The sequence below is a fragment of the Hemicordylus capensis genome, chromosome 8, assembly GCF_027244095.1.
Source record: "Hemicordylus capensis ecotype Gifberg chromosome 8, rHemCap1.1.pri, whole genome shotgun sequence".
NCBI lineage: Eukaryota > Metazoa > Chordata > Lepidosauria > Squamata > Cordylidae > Hemicordylus > Hemicordylus capensis.
The window spans coordinates 962,840-989,320 of NC_069664.1; the positions used below are offsets into that span (position 1 = coordinate 962,840).

Genomic DNA, 26,481 nt, shown 5'->3' on the forward strand with positions numbered 1-26,481 from the left:
GCCCAAGGCCCATCTAGTCCAGCATTCTATTTCCCCACAGTAGCCCGCCAGATGCCTCTGGGATGCCCACAGGTAAGATGTGAAGGCGTGCCCTCTCTCTTACTGTTGCTGCCCTGTAACTGGTATTCAGAGTATTCATCCTGCCTCTGAGCCTGGAAGTAGCCTCTAGCCAACAAGGGTAATAGCTTTTGATAGACCTGACTTCCATGAATTTGTCCAAGCTCTTTTTAAAGTCATCCATGCTTGTGGCAACCACCACATCCCATGGCAGATAATTCCATAGATTAATGATGTGCTGTGTGGAAAAGCGGGGAGGGAAGGCAGGCGAGGTGGTCTTAAATTTCCTGGCAATCAGTTTCATGGGATGACCCCTGGTTCTGCTATTGTGAGAGGAAAAACATTTCTCTCTGTCCACACCACACATAATTGTATAGACCTCTATCACATCCCCTTAGTGGCCTCTTTTCTAAACTAAAAAGCACCAGATGTAGCATTGCCTCCTAAGGAAGGTGCTCTGGGCCTCTGATCCTCCTGGGGGCCCCCTTTCTTCTGCACCTTTTCCAGCTCTGTAATGTCTTTTTTGCCATATAGTGACCAGAACTGTACACAGTACTCCAAATGCAGCCACATGATAGTTTTGTACAAAGGCATTATAATATTAGCAGTTTTATTTTCAGCCCCTTGCTAATGATCCCAAGCCTGGAATCTGCCTTTTTCATAGCCGCCGCACACTGAGTCCACACTTCCAATGAGCGGTGCACCACGAGCCCAAGAGCCTTCTCCGGGCCAGTCACTGTTAATCCCACTTCAGTCTGCCCTGCTTTCGGTTTCACATCGTGGAAGTTCCACTTTGCACGCTGCGTTTCCGCGCTCACGGTGGAAAGCCCTGCGTAGGAGGCTGCGAGGACCAGCAGGCATTCCTCCTTCTTCTCCCTTCGTGCACTTAGGAGCAAAACTAGATAGGTGGTGGCTGGTGGCTGCTGTCAGTCGCCAGACCGGGCGGGGGGGGGGCGGGCGGGGTGTGGTAACGCCAGGAGGAGGAAGAGCTGGCGCGCCGGCCCTGCAGGAGTGGGGCGCTAGCCACGTGGCCTGAGCCGGGCTCTTTTCAGGGCTCCCCCAAGGAACGCTGGGACGTGTAGTCTGGAGAGGAGTGTTTCCGGGTCCCCGGAACTACCCGGCCCAGCATTCCTTGGGCGCAAGGGGTGCGTGACGTATAGTGCGCGCCTCGCTCTGCGGGGGGTTTCTGGCTGGGGCGCTTTGGCCCCGTGGTCGCGAAGCCAGCGTGAACCTCAAGCTTGCTTACTCGGGAGTAAGTCTCACTGAACCCAATGGGACTTGCTGCCCAGTCACTGTGCCTCCTGGGCGGGCTCGGCCTTCGTGGAAGTTTTTCAGCTTGGTTTGGCCCCCCGCGGCTTCCGCCGCTCGAGCTGGCTGGGGCGATCATAGACTTAAATCGCTAGACTCGCTCGGTGTCGGGCACTTCCGGGTCATAGACGTCTAGGAAGGCTGAATGAAAAAGCTGGACGCCACGCCGCTGCCGAACTACATTCCCCATCTTCCCCCGCGCGGGGCGGGGGGCGTTCTGGTCACCTGGGTGGGCGGCCGAGGAACGGGGAGGGAAGGCAGGCGAGGTGGGGCCGGCCTGGCCCGCTGCAGCTCCGGCCGAGAGGGGCAAAGGACGCGGCGGCGGCGGCGGCGGCGGCAGAGAAGCGGTGGGTGAGGCAGCGCGCGAGTGGACCCCCTCCCCCCGAGTCTGCACCGGGCGAATGCCTGCCTGCCTGCCCTCACCACGATTCTGTGGCCTGTCGCGTTGGGCCTCCTCGGGGAGGGAATCCTCTGCTTCCCAGCCAGCGGTTCGGGTGGCTCTTCTCCTGCCGCGCTGCCTGCAGGCTGGCCATTCGTCAGGTAGAGCTGTGCGGCCAGCTTGCAGGCAGGGCGGCTCTCGGGCGGAGCAGGACCGGCTGCTACTGGAAACCGATAGGATGCAGGAGAAAGAAAGGCTGGCCCGCCTTCTCTGCCTCTCCCCCCACCCCCGCGGCTGGCAGCCCCCCTCTCTCAGCACAGCCGCCTTCCCGGGGCAGGTTCCGGGTGTACTTAAGGGCAGCCAAGCTGGAATGGGCTCTGCCCCGAGAGGAACACTCCTGTGCCACTGCCAATGTGGGTGCTCCTCTTCGGGTTTGCCCCCTCGGTGGACCCCAACATGCACCGACAAGGGAATCCTGCTAGCCCCCCCCCCTTTGGAGGCAGACCAGCTGTAAGTTCACTCCGTCTCAGAGTGGAAGCCAGAGCGGACTGTCTGCTTAAGTGGCAGATGCTTATGTCAGTGGCTTTCTTATCAAAAGTGCTCCAAGTAGGGAGCCCAGATTGCCTCCTCTGACCCTTCTGAGTATGCCCCCAAATCATCATCGGGATAGTCAAGCAGCACTGACAATTTGACCCCATTTTGGACAGACAGGATTTTTCTGGCTAAATTGCAAACTGAAACCCTGAGCAAGTAGGAAAAGGGTTGGCTTCTCTCTGACAGTTTGGCTGAGCCATAATCCGGAGTCTGATGCTGCTGCATTTCTGGCCTTTGCCTTGCTTTTCTCCAGCAAAAGAGCCATTCTCCCCGCTCCACTTTTAAATTTTTTTTTGCCAGATGACAGAGCCATGAGGGGGAATCTGGCCATGCAGTGCTTGATTAATCCACGCTGAGAGTTGCTTAAGGAGCACAACTATGCCTGCTAGACCATTGGAACCCAGCTGTGCTGAGTTCTTCATTTGTCTAGCTAAGTCAGCTGCAATCTCCTGCACCTCAGATAGCAATGAGAACTTCAGAAGCATTGTGTTTCACCCAGGCAGGCTGGATGTTCTGGTGGATGTTTGCTCAGGCAGAGGCAATGATATTTGTGAAGAGCTGGGGGAGCTAAGCAAATGTACGAAGCTGCCATATTCTGAGTCAGACCCTGGGGCCATCCAGCTCAGTGTCATCAAAATTTACTGGTAGCGGCTCTCCAGGATTTCAGGCTGAGTGGGGGCTTTCCCAGCAGCCCTACCTGGAGTTGAGCCTGGGACCTTCTGCATGCAAAGCACATACCATTGAATCACGGTGCCACTGACCATTGGAAGAGAAGTAGAAGAATGTGCAGTCTGCGACAACCTGTAGCTCCATTTGATCCAGGCTGGTTTTCCTCTGGCTGCACATTAACTAATGGCCTCAGAGGAATGGGCTTAGGTGTAGGGATGAGCCCGAAGCGTTCCGGTGCCTTTTTGGAGAGGTGCTGAAACGCTTCAGCTTCCTGGTGCCGAAACATTTTAGTGTGGGGTTCTCTTAGGAGGTGGGCAGGACCTGCAATCTGCCGCCTGCATGGAAGTCGTTCCATAACAATAGCACCGCAGCAGGCCAGCAGGATGGGCTTTGAGGATGGGCATGTAGGACCTGCCTGCCTCCTCGTAAGAGAACCCTGCGCCACCCTTGGATGTGCACCGAAGCAGATTGGTGCACATCCCTGCTTAGGTGGCAGCAGTCGTCTCCTCAGTCTGGTGCGTGTTTTCTCACCCAGCGTGGAAGGATGCGGGGTAGAGAGCGTGCCTCTGATCAAAGCCAACTTTTCTGCAATATAAAAGACTTTCCCATGTCCATAATGATAGTAGGAATCAAAGTGTTCCATCATGAGTGGGTGCCTGGAAGGAAATGAGTGGGTCTGGGGAGTACGATCGGAGTATCGAAACCTGGGGTAGTACATTCCATACTTGAGTCTCTTGTGGCATCATTTTGCAGTTTGCAGCAGCAAATATCACACGGTGCTGGAGTCAGAAGAGAAACGTGAAAGTAAAGTCAGCGAAGCAAATGATGGACTTCGCTACACCTTCCAGAAAAGTCCATTAAAAAAAAATATGATTTTATCTTGCTTTGAATTATCTCCCCAAAGCAGCTTGCACCAAATACAGATCTAGTGCAGTGCTTGTGGGCGGCACTGTACACAGGTGGAAATGAGATACAGGTGCTGCCCTCAGGCTCATAAAGTAAAAAGACACAACTGTCCAAGGAAGGTTGGGGGGCAGAGAAGAGAGAGCAGACCAGTGGCAGAATGGAAGGTGAATAGTATTTTTGCTTGCACAGAAGTGGTGCAGCGACTGAGTGGCCAGAAGAGTTCTTATGTAGAGGAAATGGTGCCAAGAACTGCAGAAGACAGAAGCAAATATGTGAGTTTCACTGTGTTTCAAGTGAGCAGATATAATAAGAGAAATGAGAGGTTTCCGTCAGCTCTGCTTCTCCATATGGCAAGTAAAGAAGCAAGAAGTGTGTTTGCTCTTCCAGTAGTGACCGTACAGATGAGGAAGTATATTCACATGCGACTCAACTTCGCAACTCTTTAGCATGATGCTCAAACAGAAAAAGAAATGTTGACATCCAAACGTATTTGGATACACAAGCTCCTACCAGTTCCTCTATGGAAACAGACCATGGATCATTAAAGGCAGTTTTCAGAAACCTGGTATACCATCCCCCACAAACTCCACATAAATAGTGATTAACATGACAGAATTCTCAACTGCATGTTAATCAAGCGAAAAGTTAATGATTGATGGTATTTTATCCAAGGCACATATGGAACTCTTGGAGAAGTAAATTTGGAGGGAACTAATCCCACTAAATACCTCATGCCAGTCCCAGAATTGAAACGGGAGGAATTTTAGACAGCCACTGCAAATGATAGGATTTTGCAAATCTATAATGTTTTGCAGGAGTTCTAGAAGAACTTCTTTTCTAGAAGTTCCAGAAAATATCCATAATTATTGGAACAAGAACTGATGTATGAATTCTGCTGTGGGAAACCTAACTGCCGGGGTGAGAATTATTTCAGCATAAGCAGTTTCTTATTACAAACTCTTAACAAAATGGCGAAGCTTATGTCAAGCAGTTAACTTTTATATTCAACTTATATTTGCCATACACCAAGAACAACCCCAAGTGTACAGGTTGGGCTTCTTAAGCATGACAGAATCCTAGTACCACAACACAAAAAGAATACTGAGTTCCATGCCCAGGAGGCCCCTGGGAACTGAGCTCTGGGCTAGGTGAGCTGCTCATTGGCCAGGTGCGTGCTCAGGTTGGTGCAGGCAAATGCCAGATGCTAAAGCAAACACAACACTGGAGCTTCAAAAAGGCCTTGGCAGAAGTTGGGAATGGACTTAACTGAAACACAGAGGGCAGACGTCTCTCGTTCTGATCACTAGTCAAACTATATGGAAGGACGTCTCCTTGAGGGCATCACAAGCAAATTAGTAATCCCGCCTGCCAACCTGTCTCTGCGAGGCAGGGTACCCCGGAAGAGACTGCGAATGGCAACTCAGGCTCCAGACTCTGTTCACTTTACAGTGTGAGGCAGAAGGACAAGATGTAATGATGGCAAGAGCCAAACTATTCCAGGAGGAGTAATGTTTCCAGTTCTGATGATGATCAGCAGACCACTGAAACATAGAGCCATGTGGAGCTCAGTTGCACAACAGTCACTAAGACTGTTGTGGACACACGGACTCTGTTTGCGGTTGCAAAACATGCCCACTGTTGTCTCTTCTGTGTGCTACAGCAAAACTGGTTTCAAGGAGGACTTGCAGGATTTAAGCTGGGTTTGTTGGAATGTTGCTTTATCGGATTCTTGAAATGGGAATTCTTGAGCACTTGGATGGTTCAGAGTGAGGCATGTCTGGTAACATGTTTTGCCGTCCTTAAATCTTGTTTTTCAGCCACACTGTTGAGCCTGATCCAGTAAATGTGATTCACTGGGGACATGGGGTTTGTTTGCTTTGAGTCTGCAGGTTTGTTTATTTTATTTTGAACACTTGTAATCCACACCCCAATTTTCAAGGACTTTGTGTATGTGGAGTGGGAGGCACTGTAACTCAAATCTGGTTGGGTTAGTGATGTTCCCAGGGTAGGTTTTCGCAGTGGGGAGGGGGTTGGGGCGCTTGTCCTGCTGCAGGCTGAGTTCTCTGCACAGCTTGGACTTGCTGGCATCTTTAGCAAGCCTGGAATTCACATCATGAGACACAGGTCTGGGAGGATGAGGAGACCGATGCCTGGCAGGGAATACAGCCAGTTGTCTCCACAGCTGGCCAGTAAGTTGTCTGTCTCCTCTTCACTAGAATCTCAGAGTTGCATTGATAACAGTCTAGGAAGCAGGACCCTTGACAGAAATACAGTGCAGTGGGTGTTGCTTTAGCAGGAAGTGGGGAGAGTCCAGGTCAGGAAGGGGCCCGGAAGTAAGTTGCACTTAGCACTAATGCAGCACTAATCCCTCCTGCCCCCCGCAAAAGAACCCCGAAGAGAAAAGAGTTGCATTCTGAGTGGCTGACTCCTACGGCCTCCTCCTCATTAAACCAGTTTCCCAGCATCTTGGCATTGCTGCCTGCTTAAGAGGAAGATCTGTCGAGTCAGACAATCTCGCTCAGTATTGTTTGCACTGCCTCACTGTGGCTCCCTAGGCCTCCAGTCAGGTGTCTACCCCACTCCTACCTGGTGGAACTAGAGGTGACCTTGGGGCCTTCAGGCATGCAAGAAGAAGGCATGTGCTGCCGCCTCTCCCCTCAAGTTAGGGAGCAGGTGCTGGCTGTGTCTACAGGCGACGCTGCTTCAAGTCAAGGGTGAACAGATTAAGTCAATGTGCTAATTTGGGGCAGTAAGATGTGGACCATGGTAGATGATGTGCTGCTGCTTGCACGGCCCCCCTGCCCTGGCTTGGGCTACCTTGTGATTTGCATGGGAAGCTCAAGAAGCAATCCTGGGAAGCCTGGGGTTGGAGGGCACCTCTTCATCCCTGCCCAGTTGACCCCGGTGTGCATCTGGGTACAGCAGCACCGGCCTAATCACTTGTGTGTTTCTGCTTGTCTTCCAGGAGCTGCCTTCGGATGGTTGCCGTGGGAGGCCTCCCGTTGTAGCTGGTGCCCACCCGCCCCCTCCCTTTTCCTCTCCTCTCCTCCCCCTCCCCTCCCCTCCCTCCTCATCTGAATCTCCCCCTCCACACACCCACCCACCCACACACACACACACTGTGTACCTGCACTCACTAATGACAGCGTGGCTTGTCCTCCCCATCAGCCTCTCTGCCTTCTCCATCACTGGAATATGGATTGTGTAAGAGCTGCTCTTTGGTTGGGGCTCAGGGTGGAGGGGGGCTGGGTGGCTTCTGGCCAAGAAGAGCCGCTCTTTGTTTTTCTCTCCCTGAGCCCTGGCCGGTTGCTTTAGGGCTGGCCATAGGATAGGCCCAGAGGGTGGGGTGGAGCAGGTGGATCAGCCAAGGCTTCTGACTCCTGGTGGCTTAAGAATAAGAAGTACAATTGCACGTTGTAAAAAACTACCACTCTGCCAGGACCGGGCTGGTGCGAACTGCTTGCATCTCATCCTTGGTGCTCCTCAGCTGTAAAACAGGCATATGGGTGTGTTGCTTTTGGTCAGGCCTTTGTGCAGCACTGCTGGTGCAGGTTGCTGCTTCTGGCCCTGGGGCCCCTGGCCCTGGCGCCTCCATTTTGCCCAGATAGTGGGCCTTGACGTTCTAGGGAAGAGAACCACAGTTGGCCCTGAAGTCTGCCTGCCTGGCCAGGGTGCCCCCCCCCCAGCCCCCGCTTGATGAAGTAGGGCTGACTTAACTGGCTTTTGGTTTATGTATTTGTTGGCTCTTCATGTTGGTTAAATTTAAGCGTGTCTCCCTTCCTTGTGCTCGACCCCCAGAGTTGTTTTGTGAGGTGTCAGCCAATGGTGTGTCCCATCAGCGAATGTTGGGTCCTGGCAGGTCTGCTTTCTTCATGCTGTGGATGGAGGTGCTTGTGCCCGAAGGGCTTTGGGTTGAATTTGCCTGAGTGATACAAGAACTGAAGCCAGATCTCTGAGGCCTCCGTCCCACTTGGCACTGTAGCCCATCAGCACTGCCCTGCTGAAAGACTAGATACAGCTTTTGGTACTCATTCTACCCACCCACGAATAGTGCGGTATCAAGGGTGGTTTTCTTGGTCCCTGCAGTGATGAGCACTAGAAACAGAGACAGGATTTCAACCCCTCTCTTCCAAACTATATCAAACATTTTTGTTCACAGGCATGGGTGGCGTGCCTGTTTTTAAAGACAGGCTGAAATGTCCTGCCGTCCTGTTGATGGTATTAGCATCTATTCTGGTGCTGTTTAGAGGGCAAGATGTTTAAAGTGTACCCGCTGCCTGGTCTCTCTAGCTCAGGGGTTCCCCAGCGATGGTCCTCCAGCTGTGGCTGAACTCCAGCTCCCATCATCCCCAGCCCCAGCGGTTCAGCACATCTGGTGTACCCCAGGTTGGGAATGCCTGCTCTAGCTCAAGGGTCTTTGTCCACCTCCTGAAGGAATTCTAGTTGCAGGATGCCGGGTTTGGAGCCAGGCCCATCCCCGAAGGTACCTTGGAGGGGGGCGGTGGCGGCCGGTTGTTGGGCGGCAGAAGCCGTCCATCTTGGCATGTGCAGCTGGTCTTCAGCGCACCGTGATTCAAAATAAGCATCTTTCTCGGTGCTTCCAGCTGCAGTCAAGGAAGCTGTCCTTCCTCACTGCAGTCAGGTAGGGAGGTGGGCGAGCATCCCCCTTGGAGTGATAGCAGCAGCTGTGGAGGTACCAATTCCAGTCTGCCTCCAATGTCACGGGGACAGGCATGTTCCAAGGCAAAAGGAGGACTCCTCAATGTGGCGGCTGCACAATAACATCTTGTCTTCGTCTCCACAAAGAACCAGAAATGTGTTGTGTCCTCGCCTTACCCTGCAGTACCCAGCTGCAGCCACTGAGAGGAACTTCGCCATCCACATGGAAAGCAGAGGGGTGCGACCCCTTTAGAAACAGCACGGAGAAGCCGCTCGCCTCTGTGGGGACTCTGTGCTGCGGTGTAGCTCCTTGGCCTCTTTCGATCCCGGGACCAGCCGGGAAACAGTGTTCCTCTCTGTGGAAATCTGGAGTCATGGGGCTGCAGTGACCCCAAATTCGCTCACGATGCCTACCAGTGGCCATGACTGGGCCTATTCATGGCAACCCAGACCCCTCATAAAGACTTGTGGGGTGTCCATAGACACTTAAAAATAGATCTCCTTTTGGAACCAGGCAGGTTCCAGAACACGGAAAGCCAGGCAGTGTGTAGGGAGACCTAGTGTAAAAATAACTTCCCAGCAGGGTCTGGTTGTAGTCAAAAAGTAAAGTTAATATTCTTTAAGATGCTATGAGAGTTCACTTAAGAATTAAGGAAAAGCTGAAACACTAAATTAGTTCCAAAACAAAGCATAGCAGTCATCTTCCTTCCGGGCATTATGGTGTGGATCAGGCCAGGTAGCCTTGCTTTAGTTGTAGGGTGGAGGAAAGCTTCAAAGTTCATCTCTGATTGAAAAGAAAATAGCTGCAAGCACCTCTTCTTGTCCCTCAGAGAGCAAAGGTGGCTCCAGCTGAAGAAGAATTGGGGACGTTTTGTTCCCATAAGTCCCTTGGATTTCCCCCCCAGATGAAGTATTCCATGAGATCATTTCTCTCCGAGAACAAGCGGAGTAAACTCCAGCCCTCTTTGAGCCAGAAACTGCTTTCTTAGGAGTGGGAAGAGAGTTTGCAGAGGAAGCCTAGGAGGTGGTCTGGCCATCACCCTGAGAGTCCAGGAAGAGAGGCATCGTGCCCCAATTCAAACTCCTGGCTGGTGGCATTGCCCCCGAGCACGGCTTCTTGCAGTCACCACTTCTCACGGCTGCAGGAACATCTGAGTCCTCTTCCCACGGGGGTCCACCAGATCCCGTGAGAAGTGCTGGCGCAGCAAGCCCGGATATCCAGGGCCATGCAGCAGACACCCATGGGAAGGAGAGTGAAATGTTCCTGTAGCAATGGGGAGCCTTGACCCAGACACAAGGCGTCTTCTGTGGCAGGATCTGCCCTCTCTCCAGTCGAGGTGCCTGCAGGCCTGAGACGGAAGGCTGTTCCTCTCCTTGGGCAGAGAGCCGCCTGGCAGTGTGCTTCTGGGCATAAAGGGCTGCCCGAGGTCCCTGCTGCTGTGCCCCCGCTCGCCACTCCCTGGTCCTGGCCTAAGTAGCTCTAGAGGTGGGGAGGACTCCTTGTGCTACTAAGGAAGCCTTCCGGAGGGCAGCTGGTTTCCTGCCTCATCGCGTACTTGTGCTCAGGGGTACGACTCTTGGCAAGAGAGACTGGCTGGAGCGCAAGGGCTCATTTGTCCATCTAAAACTGGAGGTGGCTGTTGAAGCTGAGCATGTGGGTGAGGGAGAGGTCAAAGGCCACGTGCTTGTCTTGCCTCCTGGAGGCAGCTTTGGCACGCAACTCCTTGCTTAGATCACTTCACAGCTTGGGCCAGTTTCCTGGTAAACAACACAGAAGCAGATAGTGCAGATCCTGAAGCTCTTGGATTTCTGGAAATTTTCCATAGTGCACATCTCAGTGATGGAAACTTCCAGCCTTGAGTCTGCGCATTTTACTTTGGCTTGGTTGCTTAGCTGGGGAGGATGGAGGAACAGAGGCAGCTGCTTTATACTGAGTTAGACTTTTGGTCCATCTAGCTCAGTACTGTCTACTCTGACTGGCAGCAGGCCGGCTTTCCAAGGCCACAGGCAGGAGTCTTTCTCAGCAGCCCTACCTGGAGATGCTGGCAGGGATTGAACCTGGGACCTTCTGCATGCCAAGCAGAGGCTCTTCCACTCAGCCACAGTGCCATTCCCAAAGGCGGCATCCATAGGCCCCCCTTCCAGGCACTAACCATGCCAAGACCTGCTTAGGTTCAGCAAGATGGCTGTAACGTGTGCCCTTAAGCCTTGCTCTGGGTCCAAAAGTGATGAGCTGGGAAGTCAGACTCCGGCTTCAGGGCTTTGAGCAAATTGGAAGTTGCAGGATTACTGGTCTCCCAGGTGGATGCACGGACAAGGTCTGGGGGTGTGGAGCTGGAGGGACTCCAGGGGCCCAGCTAGAGAGGACCCTGAATTGGCATAGGAAGCCTTGCAGGTTCCTTCCCAAGACCCCCGTCCTGGTGTCTGCTGGTACTTGGGGTGGGGGAAGAGGACAGAAGGGCCACCTGCATGGAGGCCTGGGTGGCTGTCTCTGTTCTGCTTGGGACAGCCAGAGGGGCTTGTTCTTGCCTTTGGCTCTTCAGACAGACAGCCCAAGGATGCCTGCCCGTGGGCCTGGATTCTCCTCTGCCTCCTGTACCAGGCTGCGCTTGGGTGCCCTGCATCACCCTCTTCCCATCCACTCCCATGGAGCTCGCACAGGGATGTTCCTTGTGGAGTCGCTCTGCTTTTTGTTAAGCATGTTTGAATTGCTTGTTTGCTTTTATTTTTGGAGAACCAATGGGGTGCATTTATCTTTGGGAAATTGCCTTGGGGAAAGTGTGCAGGTGGTGGTGGATATACTATCTGAACATTTGTGACCTTTATTATTTATTATTATTATTATTATTATTACTACATTTATATCCCGCTCTTCCTCCAAGGAGCCCAGAGCGGTGCACTACATACTTGAGTTTCTTTCTCACAACAACCCTGTGAAGTAGGTTAGGCTGAGAGAGAAGTGACTGGCCCAGAGTCACCCCAGCTAGTTTCATGGCTGAATGGGGATTTGAACTCGGGTCTCCCCGGTCCTAGTCCAGCACTCTCACCACTACACCACGCTGGCTCTCTTTACTAACCTAACTCTATATTTGCTATGCTCTCATGCTTGGTGCACTCTGGTCTAAATGCTGCCATGCCCAGCCTTGATGCTCGCTCTCTCCTCCTCCTGCATGGCTTGTCCCATCAGTAGTGAGTCCTGTTCTCTCTGCTCCTCACAGGTACGCCATGGCAGTGATGAACCACCATGTGTGCCCTGTTGAGAACTGGTGAGTCTGCCCAGCAGGAAGGCAGAGTCCTGCTCTCCTCCCCTGAGCTTGCCTCTTCTCGGATCTCTTTGCCATTCCAGCTGATTTGTCTGAACTGTTGCAGGTCATACAATGAGTCCTGCTCTGCTGATCCAGCCAGGCACGGCTACCCTAAAAGCTGCTGCACCTTGGAGGATGTCCCTTTAATCAGGTGAGGCAGGAAGAAACTTGGGATCTCCGGGAGCCACTGGAGCTGGTGGAGGAGGAGGGTGAACTAGTTCTGCCCAGGGCAGGGGACAACACGGGCACCAGGCACACCTCCCTTAGCAGGTGTGTGGTACCCTCCAAGGGCGCCAGAAGTTCACAGGCTGGGCAGCAAGTAAGCAAGCGCAGACGCATGCATCCGTGCTGGCTCCTCAGCCTTGCCAACCCCTTGTCCTTTCTCCTTGCAGTAAATGTGGCACATATCCTCCGGAAAGTTGCCTTTTCAGCCTTATTGGGAACGTTGGAGCTTTCATGGGTAAGTGTTTCTGCCAGTGTTACCATCCAGTTGGAAGCACAGAAGCGCTGCCAGCTTCAAGTCAGTCTGGCTCACGTCACTTGCAGCCTTCTCTTCCTTCCTGAAGCATTAATTGGCCAGAACAAAGACGCCAAACCGGAGAGTAGGATTTCCAGGCACTGGGTGCCTCTGGCCTTCAGGGGGAGCACAGGAAGCCGTCTTGCGGTGTGAAGGCCCAGAGGAAACGGCATCCACCTAGTAACTGGAAAGAGGCTGGCCCGTGGGGCTGGGGAAACCCTGCCTAGCGCCTCCAGAGGCAGAGCTGTGCTGGGAGGGGCATCCTGGAGGCTGACAAATGCCTTCCTGGGAAGATCCGGCCCCACTTCCCAGGCCTTTCTGCACGTACAGGCCTCCCAGCCTAGATTAACTTTTTTCTTTCTTCAAAGTGGTATCCTCCAAAAAAAACAACCCCCCCCCCAAAAAAAACACCCCACAGAGGCAAAACAAAAGTTTCTAACTCGTAGAATCAAACTGTCCCCCGCCCCCATTTATTAGTACTGGGAGTGGGGGAATAGAATATGCAAAAAAAGCACTAAAACTCTGTGCCCAGGCAATTTAAATTTTGCACCAAGAAAAGCTGGATTCTGTGACCTCTGCATGCCATAATTTCTCAAACTGCATAATTCTGATTTCAAAAGTCATGGGAGATGGAGAAGAATGTTGACACTTCTGTGCACTGAACATCCTGTTTAGTCACTCCTCTGACGCTTAAGGATAGAGGCTTGCTTCTTATAAGAATAATAATATATGTATAGGATATTACATTATTATAGCAGTATTAATGGAATTTCCGTATAAATGGAAAAAGCAGAACTGTGAAGGAAAGTTTACACAGTGTCCATGGTTGTAGATTATCCTGAGTTAACATTCCAATCACGAATAAAGTCCAGCTTCCAATAAATTGTATCTCTTGATGTTCCTCCCTGTAGTCTTCTTTCATAGGTGAGCTTTGCCATTAAGACGGTGTTCCAAACAGAACACCCGTCCAGCAGAGGAGGAGGAGGAGCAGGAGACTGCCCAGCTGTTGCTGCTGTGCAAATCCTAGCTGCCATAAACAGGCTTGCCAGCTGCTCCCGGACTTTTTTTCCAAGAGCAGATCATTCATCTGGCCAAGCACAAGTTTGGGTTATGCAGAAGGACACCCACTTCTAATTTCACCCAAATCAGCTATCCAAAAGTCTTGGTTTGAGACTCGGGTCTGCAGCTGAAGCTTGCCTTTTCTGGAAAAACCATGAAAGTTGACCTGTCCAGGCAGCTGAGCGGTGCTCCACGGCGTTCTCTGGGAGCAGAACCCCTGGCACCCTCTTCCCCCAGGCATCGCAACTCTGTTTCTTGCTTCCTTCTGCAGTGGTGGTGGTCTGTTTCCTGCGCTATGGACAGCTGATCGAACAGAGCCACAGCTCCTGGGTGAACACGATAGCGCTGATCACCGGCTGTACCAACGCCACAGGCCTCGTTGTGGTCGGCAATTTCCAGGTTGGCTGAGAGGAGGGGGGTGAGGATGGGTGAGCTCCCAAATAGCCTTGGCCCTGGGGGGCACAGAGGAGCACGCTCCCTCCCATGTGGGGAAGCCACAGTCAAGTTCTCTTTGGGTCATCTTTCTCATCCGGAGTGGCCCCTTTGCCTGGGAAGAGCTGGATTCTGGCCTATGCTGGGGAAAGAGTGGGGGTGGAGGAGGGAGGGAGGCAGGCAGTCCATGGAGGAAGCATGCAGGGAAGCCGCTGCCAGTCTGTGTAGATAACACTGCGTATACTGAGTTAGATAGACCAATGGCCTGACTCGGTATATGGCAGCTTCCTATATTCCTAAGGCATGCATGGGATCCTGTGGAGAGAGAGCTGTACCCTGAGGCCAGGCAAAGGATTGGGTTGGGGCTACCGTTAAGGGTGGCAGAGTGAGTGACCGTGGGGTTGTGCCCCATGCCAGTGAGTGGGGTGGGGAAGCCTCGGGCCCCGGAGTGCCTTGGAGCAGCCTCTGGTAGTGATGAGAGGCAAAGAGCTCTCTTCTGGAGGTCAGCTCTGGGGAGGGCGCCACAGCAGAGTGGTACAGTGTCTGCCACTTCCATGCAGAACCTCTGGCCGCTGCAGTTAGAGGCTCAGGTCATGGGCTTGGGACAAGAGGGCTCTCCATGGGGAAGGCCAGCGTGCAGTGGCTTCAGCGCCCATCTATCTCTCTCTGCTCTAGGTGGACTATGCCAAATCCCTCCACTACGTTGGAGCTGGGGTTGCCTTCCCAGCTGGCCTGCTCTTTGTCTGCCTCCAGTGCGTCCTCTCCTACCACGTGGCCGTCTCCACCCTGGACTTCTGGATGGCGCATCTCCGCGTCTTCCTTACCACCGTGGCCTTAATCTCCCTTGTCCTCAGTATCCTTTTTACCAGCCCTGAGGGAGCAGGCCTCTTGGGGTGGTTGAGGGAAGGTGTTGCCGGTGCCTGCGGAGAACCTCCTACCAGCTCCCACCATGGTTCGCTGTTTCCTGGACAAGCTCTGTTTGCCTGCAGGGTCTTTCTATGGAAACAGGGAGCTTGGGCCCTCAGAAGAGAATTGGGTTGGTCCCCCACCCCCCACGCTCTCGGTCCCTTTTCTCCCCCTTCTCAGCCCTGCCTTCTGTTCTTGCCCTCTGTGTTGTCCGTCTACACACTGGTCTTCCCCAGCTGACTGCTTTGGGCTGCTCTTCTTGTTCTCGTGGGCTAAGGGGCGGATGCTGCTGGGAAGGCATTCTAGGAGCAGGGCCTCCATCCACCACCACGTGCTGGGCTCTCTTGCCCAGCCTCGTCACAATGCAAGGGATCTTGCTGAGGGTCCTAGCGGGCCGTCTGTGAGCTCGATGCTTCACACAGAAGACTGTTCTCTACCCCAAAGAGCTTGCAGTCTGAAAAGACATGGTGGTTGTTCCCTGCCGTGTCAGGCCAAAGAGATGCTGGAGAAGACTGGGCTCTCACACTTGGTCCCCTGGGTATTGTTGACTTCAGCCCCCATAATCCCCAGCAGAATGGCCATTCTGGCTGGGGATTGTGGGAGCTGAAGTCCCACAACATGTGATGGGAGCCAAGTTTGAGGCCCCCAGAAGAAGTGAATTTCTCTTGAACGGGCTCTCGATGTTCCAGCTTAGGAACAGAATCGTGACCCACCCCCGCCACGGGGCCAGAGTGTGGGGCTCCTGTGGGCCGCGCACCCCCCTCCCCCGGTGCAGATGGCCTGCCTTTCCTTGACTGCCTTGCAGGCGGCATCTTCTTCATCCACGAGAGCTTCCTGCTGCAGCACCTGGCGGCCCTCTGCGAGTGGGTCTTCGTCATCGACATCCTGATCTTCTACGGCACCTTCACCTACGAGTTTGGCGCCGTCTCCAACGAGACGATGGTGGCAGCGCTGCAGCATTCCAACAGCAGAGGCTGCAAGTCCCCCGGCAGCAGCAGCACCTCCACTCACCTCAACTGCAACCCAGAGAGCATCGCCATGATCTGAGGCGGGGGGCGGCGTCGGCGTCGGCGTCTGGGGGCCTGGCTCCTCCAGCCCAGCTGGCCGCCTCTGGTTCTTTTTTCCCCCAATGGGGGAAGAGGGGCACCTTCTCCCTCCTGCCGGTTTTTACTTTGTACCCAAAGATTTCTGTTCTTTTTAACAGAGAGAGAGTATTCTTGCTGCCAACGCAACTCCCCCCCCCGCCCCTCACACAGTGCCACTGTCCGAGGGGAAGACGGTGCCTGTGACCATCTGAAAGTGCTGGCTGGGCCTTGTTCCAGGAAGGCAGGGCGCCCTCGGCCAGCCCCAGCTGCTGCAGCACTGCCGCCGCCTCCTCCTCCCGCTACCTCTCGCCGGTAGGTGGGCTGGCTGCGGAGCCGGAGCTTCGGGCTGCCCCCTCAGGGCTTGTGCAGTCGTGCCAAAGGGAACCGTGGGCGCTTCCAGCCTCCCAAGGCGTGGTCTTGGGCCTGGTCCCGGTCCTGCCCGTGCTTTGGGGGTCCCGCCTGGGGTCCTGCAACTGCAGTGACTCTTGAAAATCCGAGTGCATCTCACTGCCACCCCCACCCTCTCCCTTCCGTCTGCAGGGAGCAAATGGACCTCTGCAAGTCGGAAGGGGCAGGGAGGCTCCGTCGCCGCGGCTGCCCCCTTGCCCTCCTCCTGGCATCAGGAAGGAGGAATTTGGTCTGCTAGTCAGCTCCAATGCGCCCTGGTGGGAGGGCTGTGTGTGTGTGTCAAGAAACAGAACTTTGCCTTGGCGGTGGGCAGGAGGAGGAGGCATCCGCACAGCCCCCCGGCCCCATCTTGCCCCACAGTCAGGCTTCAGGGTTCTCTTCTAGAGGGGTCCTTCAGCGGCTTGGGAGGCAGTGACAGGCACACAGCTGACCCTCTGCCCCAAATGTCTCAGCTGGGTGGTTTGGGTAAAATGTTTTGGTATTTTTTAGAACTTTTTTATATATATCTCTATATAAAATGTGTATAAAGAGAGTTGTATTGAAGCAAGCCTTCTGTGTGTGTGTGTGGGAGCGGGGGGGGGGAGTTGTATAATGGAAGTGGCCCCCTCCATTAGGGGGCCACGGCCTTCAGAGGGGCAGAGCCCATGGGGAGGCAGCCCTGAGGTGCCCCTTAGCTTTGCCCCCTCTGGAGGAAGGGGCATGAGCAGGACTCCACTCTGGCACAACTGCAGTTGACCTTGAAGGCAGGCGGGCTGTGTGTGGCCATGTGCAGCTGCGCCCAAAGCCAAAGCTGTGCCTTCCAAGCCCCAGGCAAAACCAGGAAGGGGAAAGGTGGTCGGGGTGGGGGGTTGTCCTTCCCCTGCCTGCTTCTGCAAGTGTCACTTTCTCTTGGCACTGAAGTGTCTCGGAAGGCAACAGGAGCCTCTCCTCACCGGCCACGCTTGGGGCAAAGCCCTTCTCCCCACTTGCTGGCAGAGGCGTTGAGAGCAGCAGCAGCTGTGATAGCAGCGGGTGTGTGTGTGTGTGTTGCGTGCCGGGAGGCGGTGTTAGAGGGCAAGCAAAGCACCCATTGAATCCCAGCTCTGGAGTGAGGCTGGAACACAAAGAGGCCGCTCTTCCCTGGGGGGGGGGGGGGGCCTGGCAGCTCCTGCAAGACTTGCACTTTGTTTGATGGCGTCATCTCTGGCCATCAACAGCAGTGGCCCATGGAATGGGGTGGGGGTGGGGGGCTCCTTAGGCTGCAAAGCAGGGCTTTCCCCACCCGCCCCTCAGGGGGCCTCCTGCCCTGGAAAGCCCTGACAAAGGCCCTGCCTCCAGGATTAGCTTGCCTAGCCTTGCTTCAGCAGGAACATGCATACCCTGGGTCCACCTAGCTCAGCGTTGTCTACACAGACAGGCAGCGGCTGCTCCAAGGTTGCAGGCAGGAATCTCTCCCAGCCCTATCTGGAGACGCGGCCAGGGAGGGAACTTGGCACCGTCTAGCACAGCATCATACCTTAAGGGGAAATGTCTTGCAGTCCTCACCACTTGTAGTCTCCCTTTTGAATGGAAACCAGGGCACACCCTGTTTAGCAAAGGCAACAATCCAGGCTTGCTACCACACAAGAACAGCCCTGCTGGATCAGGCCCAAGGAGGCCCATCCAGTCCAGCATCCTGTTTCACACAGTGGCCCACCAGATGCCGCCTCTGGGGAGCCCACAGGCAAGAGGGGAGGGCAGGCCCTCTCTTCTGCTGCTGCTCCCTTGCAACCAGTATTGAGAGGCATCATGCTGGAGGTGGTCCACAGCCACCAGACTAGTAGCCATTGATAGAGCAGTCCTCCATGAATCTGTCCAAGCCCCTTTTAAAGCCATCCAAGCTGGTGGCCATCACCACATCCCATGGCAAGGAATTCTATAGATTAAGTATACACTGTGTGAAAAAGTGCTTCCTCTTTTTGGTCTGAAATTTCCTGACTTTCAGTTCTGTGGGGTGACCCCTCTCCACTCCATGCACAATTTTATACACCTCGATCATGTCTCCCCTTAGGAGCCCCAGATGCTGTAGCCTAGCCTCATAAGGAAGGCGATCCAGGCCCCTGATCATCTTGGATGCCCTCTTCGGCACCTTTTCCAGTTCTACAATATCCTTCTTAAGATACGGTGACCAAACCAAAGTCCTCCAGATGTGGCTGCACCATAGATTTGTATAAGGGCATTATAATATTAGCATTTTTATTTTCAACCCCCCTCCTAATGATCCCTAGAATGGAATTAGCCTTTTTCACAGCTGAGTCGACACATGGAGTCAACACTTGCAATGAGCTGTCCACCACGACCCCAAGATCCCTCTCCTGGTCAGTCACCAACACAAGACTCCAACTGTCCTCCCTTGACCTTCACCACGAAGCACAGATGCAGCAAATGTGGGCAAGAAACCAGGTGCAGAAAAGGCACCCCTCAACTTCTGGGACAAGCAGGACCCAACAGAGGTGCTTAAGACGACTTCCCCTGCTTTCCTGGTTCCGAGACAGCTGAAGGCCGGCTGCATGCAGAGTTAGCAGCAGCCCAGGGCTAAAATGGCCAGGCGGATTGGTGCCTCAGATTCCTCATTCCGCAACCGATCCTGCACCAAGGTCTGGCTTTGGCTGTTCCATCACTTTCGGCTATAGAGATTTAATTACTGGGGGATGACTCTCGATCCAAGTGCAAAAGGAGCAACCCATGCCAGGACAGTACATGGCAGAAGCAGAGCAATGATGAGGTCCACAGACCCAGACCAGGAGGGCTGCCTTGACCCCCAGGAGTGGCCTCTCCTCTTGGGGTCACAATCTATATGCCATCTTCTCAGCCTGAGGTCCCCAGCGGCCGCTGGGCGGCAACTCCCACCATCTCTACCCCCACCAGCACAGGCCATCCCTGCCACACCACTCCCCTGCCACAGCGAAAGCCCAGCCAGAACCAACTGGCCCCACGAGAGGCTCACCCCAGTCGGACGCAGCAGCCACTCTGTCCACCTCCCGCTTCCCTTCCGGTGGGCTGCTTCCTCCAAGAGGGCCAGCAGAAACACACGCCTGCTTCTGCGCTGCAGCCCAGCCAGAGGGGAAAGGGAGCCCCGGCCATGGCTGCCTGCATGCTCCGGCAGAGAGGCCTGGCCCACGCGTGCAGCCAAGGGGACGCCCTGCCACTTGCTCGACATGGAGCGAGCCTGGGTGGGCTTGGAGCCATATGCCAGGGGAGGGGAGGGGAGGGAAGGAGGGCTGGGCGGGGGCCCTTGCTGGCCATTCAGGCCCGTCCAGGAGCTCCTTTCCCGACACAGCCGGCCCCTCACTGGAGCTCTGCCCAGCAGGGGAGGCCACACCACAGCTTGCAAACTGGACTCCATGCAGGGAAGAGCGGGGCGGGGGGCGGCGGGGGAGAGCAAAAGAGGAACGAGGGAAGTCTGGGGATGTTTATTTTGGAGTTGCACAAGCCCGTTGGCAGGGAGGCCGAGAGGAGGGATGCTTGCGGCCTGCTGCCCCTCTCCGTCTTGGGCCCTGGCACTTGCGGAAGAGGCTAGGACGGACACCCGGCAGAGGGCGGCTGCTGCGCTGGAGAAGGAGGAGGAGGAGGAGGAGGAGCGGGAGGCGTCACGTGTACATCGCCCCGTGGAGATACTCCAGCCTGTGCGCCTGCTGCTGCCTCCGGTCCTTCGAAGATCAAGGAAGAGGATGTCAGTGTCCGAGGGCATCAGCCTTCCATGCCCTGGCTGTGCGCAGGACCCGACGGCAGCTGGAGAAGGCAGGCCATTGGCACCCTTGCTGCCTCAGAAAGCAAGGGCATGGCTCCCCCAGCTGCTGGCAAAGGGCAACTCCCATCACCCCTGGGCACCATTTACTGCCTCTCGCCCTGGGCTAGGGGGAGGGGCTCGACCCCACCCGTTCCTCTAGGAGACACAGGAGCCCCACCGCCCGCTCGCCACTCGCCACCCCCAAGCACACTGCCCTGCTGCCACGCCACTCCTCCAGGTTGACGGCAACCCCTGCCGAGCTCCCGCCCCAGAGGCTTTAGGGCGCAGCCGAACCGGGGTCCCACACAGAGGGCTCTGGGGGTGCTCAGAGTCCTGCCTGCTGTACATCCAGAAGAGCAAGCCCCAAAGGCAGGCAAGCACCCCCAGCTCCCTCTCGCAGGTGGCCTCCTCCCCAATGCCGGGGGGGGGGGGGCCTTTCCTGAAGCCGGCCTGCAAATGCATAGCTCAGGCTCTCCCCCAGCTTCAAACACGGGCGCTGAACAGAGCAAAGCGGACTCTGGGCCAGATGCCCCGGGCTGCACCCCTCCCAAGCGGCACCGACAGGCTCTCCTGCAGCCAGCGCTCGCCCCCCAGCCCCCAGCGGGGCTCCGCCCTCACCTTCTCCTTCTTGTACTCTTCGTAGGTCTCGTCGTCCGTGGGCAGCTCATGGCGGCAGAGGGGGCAGGAGTTGGTCTAGGCCAGAAAAAGGAGTCAGCACCAGCCGCCCGGGAAAGTGGGAGTGGGGCAGGGGGGGGGGAAGAGCCCTTTGGAGCCCTCGGAGCACCCAGGGCCTCCCGCAGCCCCGGGCCCCACCTTTCCAAGCCAGGGGAGGATGCAGCCGGTGTGGAACAGGTGCTGGCAGGGCATCTTGCGGACCACCTCGGCCTCCTCGAACTCCAGCAGGCACACGGGACACTTCAAGCCTTTATCTAGCGCCCCCCAGAGGGCGGGGCAGGAAGGAGAGAGGACAGAGAGAGAGGGCATCAGGCGGGCTCTGCAGCCGCCCCCACCCCTGCTGCACGCCAAGGGCCCCCAGGAGACCCTCGGGCCCCCTCTCGGCAGGCGCCCCCAACTCTGCCCCAGGGCACTCGGCTTTCTTCGGAATCGGGGGGTTGTGATGTTGCTCCTCTCGGAATTTTGTGCAAGAAGGCATCTGAGGGGAGGGTGCGACAGGAAGCACCGGCAGCCCCACGCAGGGCACAGCGGACACTCCCAGCTCTGCTGCAGACCTGCCGGGCTGCCTCCCCACCCGTCTCGGCAGCCACGAGGGGCTGCCCCTTCTCCCCTTCAGGCCATAGACGAGATCCGCCCCGTTTGGCTCTGCAGTCCCGCCTGGATTGGGCATCGGGGATTCCACCAGGCAAAAACAAGCAAGTGGGCCGTCTGGATTTGCTTGGCAGAGAACAAGCCCGGCGTGGGCCAACCTCCAAGCAGACCCAGGACGGCAGACCCAACCACCCCCGCAGGCTAACTGAGCAGGGGCATGAAGTTGCAGGGGCGCCCCAGTTGTTCTTGGACCACCACACCCATCATCCCCTGCTGCAACCACCCCTGGAGAAGCTCCGGCTGGCCGCCCACCACAGAGGAAGGTGCAGCTTGATGCCTCCGCACTGGCCACATCACGGACCCAGCCTGGCGCCTGCAGCTGTTCAGTTCCTCCCTCCATCGGGCCAGTTGCTCCCATGGCCTGCCTGCTGCATGTGCTCTGAGCCCCGCTGAGCACTTGGCCCATGGGTCAGGGGCTCCCACTGGGCCGTGCTCAGAGCCCCCTTGCCTCCCCTTTGTTCCCCCTCTCGGGATAACCAGCCTGAGGCCGACCTGCCCTCAGCAATGCGTCTGCCACAGAGGGGGAGGAAGGAGGGCAACAACGCTCTCTTCTGCTCCTGATTGGCTGGCTACATGCTGAAGCTCAGCGTGCCCCACCCCTCAGCCTGACTGACAGGCTTCAGAAGTCAACACTCATTTCAATGAGAGTGCTCAGTGGGACAACGTCATCATGTAGCCAGCCAATCAGGAAGAGAGGAGGAGGAGGAGGAGGGTCTTCAAGCTCACTTGTCCCAAAGATTTCAATGGGAGTACTCATGCGTTTTAAGAAGCCACCTGACGTCACAGCGGGGAAGTTACTTGCCCAGGGAGCAACAGGTCGCCAGTTCGAATCCCCGCTGGGATGTCTCCCAGACTATGGGAAACACCTATATGGGACAGCAGCGATATAGGAAGATGCTGAAAGGCATCAATGGTCAGCCCCTCCTGTATTCTACCGAAGACAACCCCAGGGCTCTGTGGGTGCCAGGAGTCCACACTGACTCGATGGCACAACTTTCCCTTACTTTACTCATGAGTAACTTCCATCTGGATGTAAGCCAGTGACTGGAGCAGCCTGTCTCCTAAGTAAACATTTACCTGTATTTACCCAAATAGAAGACAATTCTGGATTTAAGATGACCCCCTACTTAGGGTATAAATAGAAGTCGTACCCTGTATTTACCCCAAAGGAGGGGCACTCTGGATTTAAGACCCCCACAATTTCTAACAGCAAAGAACTTGGGGAGGGGAGAACCTAGTCTGGTACACACAGACACACTAAAAACCTGTGTGGGATACCCGAGCTGGAGCTGAAGGTTTGTGACCAAAGGGGTACCCTTCCTGGAAAAGACTGGGAGCCCCCACCCACCCACCCCCCGGGCCGGTGATCCACTGCCTCTGTGCACAGCCCTGTGGCTCTTGACGCCGTCTTGCTGCTGGAATACGTGCAAAGGGGGCACCGAGGGAAGCCCCACTCACCGGCCTGTTGTGGGGTGACCGGCACGGCCGGGAGGCTCTCGACAGCCCGCCTGGCAGCTGGCGGGGGCAGCCGCTGTTCCCAGCCCCCGCTGTCGAGGGAGCCCAAGTCGATCTCCAGGCCGTTGAAAAGGGACCTAGACAGGTTGGGAGGAAACCAGAGTCTTCAGCCCTTCCCAGCCCAGAGAGCTGTAGACGCTCCCCTTCCCCTCGCTCCCGCCCTGCCTGCAGGCTGACTGTTGGTCAGGTGCAGCTGTGCGCAGTTCCTCTCTCGGCGGGGCAGGAGAGAGAGAGGCGCAACCCAGGATGCTGCCGCTCCTGCCAGAGAGCCTGTGGCCCCCAGGAGCCGGCAACCCAGTGGGACCCTAGAATGAAAGGGTGCTCATCTGAACGGGGCTTCTGGAAGGGCAGTGCGGCCTGTGGAGAAGGCCACTGCTTGCCGTGCCCTGCTTGTGGGCTTCCCAAGGAGCTGCTTGGCTGGGTGGGTTTTGGTCTAGGTGGCCATTGGGTCGGACCCAGTACAGGCTTGCTCCAACCAAGAGGGGCCTGGAGAAGCTAAGTGGAGCCTCCAAGGCCAGGAGCAGCTGACCATCGAAAAGCAAGCAAGGGCACAAAAACAGGAGAGGGAGCAGGGCACGAAGAAGGCCGTGTTGCCTTCGCCAGGCCCTGGAAAGAGGATGTCGGGCTAAAGAGGACCCCGCCCTGCCTCTGCTCTGGTGGGCAGGCAAGTGCCGAGGCCCTTCAGCCCTTCGCTGAGCATGTCCTCCTGGGGTCTCTCCGGCACCCACCGCACGTGCACGACGGCGAAGTGGGCGGCGGCCCAGCAGAGCCCCTGCTTTGCCCGAGGGAGGCAGGCAGGCAGGCAAGCGGCGACCCGCCTCCAGGGGTCCCTGGCAGCATCTCCAGGCAGCGCGGGGGAGGGCGCCTGCCTGGAACCCCGGGAGCCGCTGCCAGTCAGCGCAGGCAGCCCGTGCTGAGCTGGTCCGACTCGGGAGCAGGAGGCAGCGTCCTCTTCCCTGCTCCTCTTCTCCCCCCCCCCCCCAAGCGGCCGAGCAGCCGCAGCCCGCCCCAGGGAAGCCCTACCTACCGGGCCAGCTCCAGCAGGGCCCTGCCCAGCCGCTCCTCCGAGGGGGGCCCGGATCCCGGCTCGCAGTCGTGCTCCTCGAAGTAGGAGGCCATGGCGGGAGGCGGCGCGGAGACGAGGCGGGCCTCCGCAGCGGTGCACGGCGCAGCCCAGCGCGGGGGTCGGTGGCGGGGGGCGGGGGGCGCCGGCTGCTGCTGCTGCTGCTGCCGTCCCGCCGGCGGCTCCCCTCGGCCCGGGCGAGAGTGACGCGGCTGGAAGCGGCTCCCGGCAGACCCGGAAGAAGCAGGCGCCGCGCAGCTGCGGCTTGTTGAGCCAATCCGGGAGCGCGGCGGGACTTGGGCAGGCAGCGGCGGAGGCGGAGGAACCCGGGCAGGCAGCAGCAGGGTCCTGCGAACTTGGCGCTGCTGCTGCTGCTGCTGGTGCGGGCCCAGCTGCTTCACCTCCGCCGCTGCTGGCACGTCTCTGCTGGAGGGGCTCGCCTGGCGTAGCGCGCAGCAGCAGCAGCAGCTTCCTCTCCGTGGCCTGCTAGCGCGCCTCGCCCGCCCCCGGGTGCGTACCGGAGGGGCGCCTGCTCGGGAGGGGCCTGGGGGGGCCGGGGGGTGTGTGCTTTCCAGCGCTGCTGTGAGTGACCCCTCGCTGCAGACGGGGGGAGGGGCACTCCAGACACCCCCCCCCCCCAGTCTCAGGGGAGGCGCAGCCAAGGGGTGGCTGGCAGGCAGGCAGCAGCAAGGAAGGACCGCTCTCCGGGGAGCCAGCTGCTGCCGGCCTGGGAAGAGGCTCCTCCTGGGTGGGGGGAGGGGAGGCCAGCAGGAAATCCAGGAGGTGGACTAGAGCGAAGGGGGCCTGGAGGAGGGTCCCGCCCCGCTGAGTGAGCTGGCCCAGAGAGGGTCCCCGCAAGAGCAGAACTGCAGGCTGGCCTGGCCACATCTCCACTGGTGGTCCTGGGGACTGAGCGAGCCACTGCTGGAATGGGCTGGCCGCCCTGGGGTACTTGGCCGGCCGCTCCCTGTGAGCATCGTTGAGCGAGGCAAGGGTGCCTTAGATCAGAGGGATGTCTCCTAGGGACAGAGGAAGCTGCCATATATACTGAGTCAGACCATTGGTCTATCTAGCTCAGTATTGTCTTCACAGACTGGCAGAGGCTTCTCCAAGGTTGCAGGCAGGAGTCTCTCTCTCAGCCCTCTCTTGGAGATGCTGCCAGGGAGGGAACTGGGAACCTTCTGCTCTTCCCAGAGTGGCCCCATTCCTGAAGGGGGATACCTTCCAGGGCTCACACTTCTAGTCCCCCATTCCTATGCAACCAGGGTGGACCCTGCTTAGCTAGTCATGCTTGTCCCCGCTCGTAGCCTTTTTTACCCAGCCTGCACCCAAACCCTTTTGTCCCGACAGGAAGCATCTTCCAGAAAGGGCGGCTTTCTCTTGCCTCCACCAAGCCGTCCTAATCCAGGCAGTCCAGGAGTTGGTCTTCTCCCAGACTGGTCTGAAGGGTAGGGGCTCCTGGGAAGGCCCTGTTCTTTGCCCCCGGGCCCTCCCCAAGACCGCCAGAGTGGCCTTGCGGAGGGAGGACAGCCCTCACTGGAGGAGTCTAACTGCCAGGAAGAACTTGGTAGCAGCAGGAGCCACCCAGACTGCTCTGTCCTGGGACTGGTCTGGGGGATTTGCTTCTTGCCTCCTGCCACTACGGAGGCATCCCCAGATGTCATGACATGCGGGGGGGGGGGAAGAGCTGCTTTGTCCCAAGGCAGAAGAACTGCATGTGGCAGCCCATCACGACGAAGGCTGAAGACAATGTTATGCCAAATATTATTTAAAAACTCCCCTGTAATCTGTTATGTTAATGTCTTATCTATGATCATAATAAAGCTATTCATTCCTTCTTAGAACTTCCTTAAAGACCTAAATGGCAGAAAAGCAGGATATAGATCTGCTAAACAGCCAACTTCTAAAATTTGCTGACACTTTTCACACCACCCAGTTAGAATGCTCATGGATACTCCACCATATGTCACACACTCAGTTTTAGTCTGTTTTATAGACAGCTCTCCGAGGTGTACAGCCAATGGACACGATGAAAAGCAAGCTGAATAACTAGAACTGAGACATTTTCAAGCCACCAGAGACAGCAGGGAGCCTCCGAGCTGGGTTCCCAGATGTGGTTGGTCTGGAACCCCCATCACCCCCCAGCCACAAAGGCCATGGGGGCTGGGGATGATGGGAGTTGTAGTTCAACAACAGCTGGGGACCCAGGTTGGGGAACCCCGAGATACACGATTACCCAGAACCTGTTTATGCACGCCTGATGCTGAATTCGGGCTGTGAGTAGAGATGGATGCGTGCTGCAGGAAGTAGGAGAGCAATGGCCAGCAGCACCGTAAGGCAGGCAAAAGGCTGTGTGACAGAGAACCCGGTGAAACTGGAAAGCTTCCATACACCTACAAGCACTTACATTCTAAGAACTTGCACCATTCTGCCTGGGATCATGGGAAGCTGCCATATACTGAGTCAGACCCTTGGTCCATCTAGCTCAGAATTGTCTACCCAGACTGGCAGCGGCGTCTCCAAGGTTGCAGGCAGGAATCTCTCT

General features: G+C 56.5%; 2 protein-coding genes across 3 annotated transcripts; one reads left to right on the forward strand and one right to left on the reverse strand.

Annotated features, from left to right (window-relative positions):
• The first annotated feature begins 1,194 nt into the window (after positions 1-1,194).
• On the forward strand, positions 1,195-16,827 carry TMEM150A (transmembrane protein 150A). 2 transcript variants are annotated; one of them, XM_053270135.1, is made up of 8 exons: positions 1,195-1,309; positions 6,879-7,117; positions 11,791-11,838; positions 11,942-12,028; positions 12,270-12,337; positions 13,725-13,852; positions 14,561-14,738; positions 15,597-16,827. In XM_053270135.1, exons 2-8 carry the CDS (start codon positions 7,053-7,055, stop codon positions 15,836-15,838), a joined length of 816 nt encoding a protein of 271 aa, XP_053126110.1. In that variant the 5' UTR covers positions 1,195-1,309; positions 6,879-7,052; the 3' UTR covers positions 15,839-16,827. The 2 variants fall into 2 exon arrangements, with proteins under 2 accessions (XP_053126110.1, XP_053126109.1); XM_053270134.1 differs by lacking the exon at positions 1,195-1,309 and adding an exon at positions 1,491-1,712.
• Positions 16,828-19,700: 2,873 nt separating this feature from the next.
• RNF181 (ring finger protein 181) lies at positions 19,701-24,630 on the reverse strand. Its single transcript, XM_053270158.1, has 5 exons — positions 23,901-24,630; positions 22,817-22,950; positions 20,846-20,961; positions 20,651-20,725; positions 19,701-19,952 (listed from the first exon to the last, which is right to left on the reverse strand). Exons 1-5 carry the CDS (start codon positions 23,990-23,992, stop codon positions 19,893-19,895), a joined length of 477 nt encoding a protein of 158 aa, XP_053126133.1. The 5' UTR covers positions 23,993-24,630; the 3' UTR covers positions 19,701-19,892.
• Positions 24,631-26,481: the final 1,851 nt, after the last annotated feature.